At 41.6% G+C, this 2,897-nt stretch overlaps 1 protein-coding gene across 1 annotated transcript in view; it reads left to right on the top strand.

Annotated features, from left to right (window-relative positions):
- Positions 1 to 2,842, top strand: part of zw10 (zw10 kinetochore protein) — a gene marked incomplete at its 5' end in the record, with an annotated part of 5,060 nt that extends 2,218 nt beyond the window's left edge. The window contains 7 exon segments of the mRNA XM_014023592.1: positions 640 to 860; positions 937 to 1,008; positions 1,080 to 1,246; positions 1,329 to 1,459; positions 1,624 to 1,755; positions 2,150 to 2,352; positions 2,505 to 2,842. Of these exon segments, the coding sequence (XP_013879046.1) occupies positions 640 to 860; positions 937 to 1,008; positions 1,080 to 1,246; positions 1,329 to 1,459; positions 1,624 to 1,755; positions 2,150 to 2,352; positions 2,505 to 2,625 (1,047 nt within the window).
- Positions 2,843 to 2,897: the final 55 nt, after the last annotated feature.

Raw genomic sequence — 2,897 nt, 5'->3', positions numbered from 1 at the left:
GTTGTAATGTGACAAAATATGGAAAAGTTCAAGGGGTATGAATACTTTTGCAAACCACTGTATGTTAAAACTGTCTCACTGTCGTCTTTCTGAAACTTCTGATTTCAAAATAAAAGTATCATGTGTGTACACATGTGCTTCATGCTACATGTTTCCATCTGCTTCCCAAACAGAACCATACATTCTGACAGCCTTTGTGTAGAAATATATCCATATATTTATTAATTTAGCTGCAATTTCCACATTATTCCGACAAATAATCCAGCCTAAAAGTGTCTTATTTTGAAAATACGGATGTTGTGCTCGTGTCTTTTCCTGTTTGTAATCGTTAAAAATTGACTCCGGCAAAAATAGGATCTGTTTCTAATTTTGACGGATCGCCGTGCGCTCACCGCCGCCAGTGTAAACACTGTCACTGGTTATAATGGGTGTGTGTTTGCTGCGGAGGTCGGACCGGACCGGATCGGACTGGAGACAGAACACATGTAGTGTAAATGAAGAAGCCTCGTTTCATTAAAGAACCCGTCCAGTGGACCGGATTAGTTTTTTTTTATCTTTCAGAAAACCTTGGATAATCTCGGTTTAAATTACTAATCTGGCTGCTTAGAAGCAATAATTCTCCACATTTCTTCTATTTAGATTTGTCCAGATTCAAAGGTGCGTTTTCCCAAGCTGCCTGCTCCAGGCTCTGAGGCGAAGGTGAAACAGGAAGCTGTGGAGGAGCTGGTGCTGGAGAACTCCCAGCAGCTGTGTGCTTCCAGCCTGCGCCTGCCAGCCTGTCGGATCAGTGAGTGTGTGCAGCAGCTGATGGAGCTGGCACACAACACCCTGTGTGAAGCTGTCAGCAGCTCCCCACAGTGGTACGTCCTTCATCACTGACATCTGATGTCATGTAGAAACGTACAGATCAAACCTGACTGATGCTGTTTTTTTCAGTGCCTTACAGCTTTTCTTCACAGTCAGGAACATTTTCCAGCTGTTCTGTGACGTTGTGCCTACATACCACAAGTAAGACTGTCAACACACAACATTACAAATGTGCACAATGTGTGGATAAACTCTGTTTGTACTTTAATCAGGGAAAGTCTGAAGTTRCCTCAGTTAGCTGCCATCCAGCACAACAACTGCATGTATTTGGCACACCACCTGCTCACCTTGGGTCACCACGTCAGAGCCCACCTTCCACAGACCCTGGGAGAAGGTGTTGCAACGTTTGTCGACATGGTGCCTGGATTCAGGAAGCTAGGTTGGCTCACGTCATCGATTTGTTTAACTAACTGTCTGTAGCCCTGAGAAACAAGAAGCTGGTCTCCTGTCATCACGTGTAGGYGCTCAGTGCTTCTTAGCACAGCTCAACATCCAGAGAGCTGATCTGCTGGAGAGGCTGTCCACTGCTCACAACTTCTGCAACCTGGATGATGAACACAACTACACTGCAGCCAGCAAGGCAGTGAGACAGGTGAGAAAACACGCTTCACTTTAACACATAAATATTTATGATGTGCTTCTTTTTTTATTTAGCATATTATTTAAAAACTCCTTCATTTTATGAAAAGACCCTGTTGATTCAATAGAACACTCTGCAGCTCTAATTGTCACTCAGTGATGTTTGTCTGACCACAGGTCAACCACCAGCTGAGACAGCTGGGGACAGTGTGGCAGGATGTCCTGCCTGTCAGCATCTACTGTAAAGCCATGGGCAATCTCCTGAACACTGCCGTTTCAGAAATTATCAACAAAATCATGATGCTTGAGGTTTGTCTTCAAACTTTTGTTTTATTTTTTTAAGTCTACATTAATGTAGGCCCCATTTTAGACAGAAATAAAAGGGACTGTGGTAATCCAGGGTTCCTGCAGGTMCTTAACTCTTAAATAAGGCCTTAATTAGCCTTAAAATGTCTTAAATCAATCTGTCAGAAATCTTAAAAATGATAACATAAATAGGATGACTGTAATTCATCTCAAATATTCAAATAACTGGTAACATTATTTTTTTAATATTTACATGCAGACATTCCCCTTTGACATCACTTCCTGTTAATAAACAATGTTTTTAGATGTGAAAGTTTGTCCTGATTTAAATTTTTTTAAGTTATTCATAAAAAGCTGGTGTTGTTAGATGAAATCAAAGCTTGTGTGCTGCCTCCAGGATATCTCCTCTGAGGAYGGGGAGCACCTCCACACTCTGTGCCAAAGCATCATCGAAGAGGGTCCGCTGGTCTTCATCCCTCTGGCTGAAGACAGCAAGAATAAGAAGTATCAGGAGGAAGTGCCGCTGCACGTGAAGAAGTGGAGCACTTTCAAGGAGCTCGTCATCGTGCTGCGAGCAAACCTGCAAGAGATCGTTGATCGGTAGGAAACCTTTCATGACTAAAAACTGGTGACGCATTAAAACACGACTTCATTGATTTGTTTTAAAATAACTTAATCAAGAATAAAGTGAAACAGAACAAAAGATGAATATTTACAGTGTGTTTGTGTGATTGGTTGATTCTTGTCTGCAGGTGGGCTGATGGGAAGGGTCCACTGGCGTTGGAGTTCTCCAGTTTGGAGGTGAAAAGTCTCATCCGAGCCTTGTTTCAGAACACGGAGCGGAGAGCTGCTGCTTTGACCAGAATCAAATAATTCTCCAACAAAAAGGGCGATGGAGTTTAATCCAACCTAAACTTYATTTACTTCCAAAGGTTCCAGTTCTGATGTTGTTTCACAGAATTCATGTCTAAAAAACTGGTGATAAGATCTGTAATTACTAACAAGTTTTTATCTAAAATACMTTAGGCTGAACACTTCCACTATGTATTATGTATTTATTTTTGTTCCAATAAACTTTTCTCCTTTTAAACTCGTAATGAAATCACTTCTGAGCATGAGGGTAAATTTATAACCTGTCGACTGCA

The sequence above is a fragment of the Austrofundulus limnaeus genome, unplaced genomic scaffold (genome assembly GCF_001266775.1).
Source record: "Austrofundulus limnaeus strain Quisiro unplaced genomic scaffold, Austrofundulus_limnaeus-1.0 Scaffold378, whole genome shotgun sequence".
Lineage (NCBI taxonomy): Eukaryota > Metazoa > Chordata > Actinopteri > Cyprinodontiformes > Rivulidae > Austrofundulus > Austrofundulus limnaeus.
The sequence above is the reverse complement of the archived record's forward strand: the minus strand, read 5'-3'. Positions and strand labels throughout refer to the sequence as shown.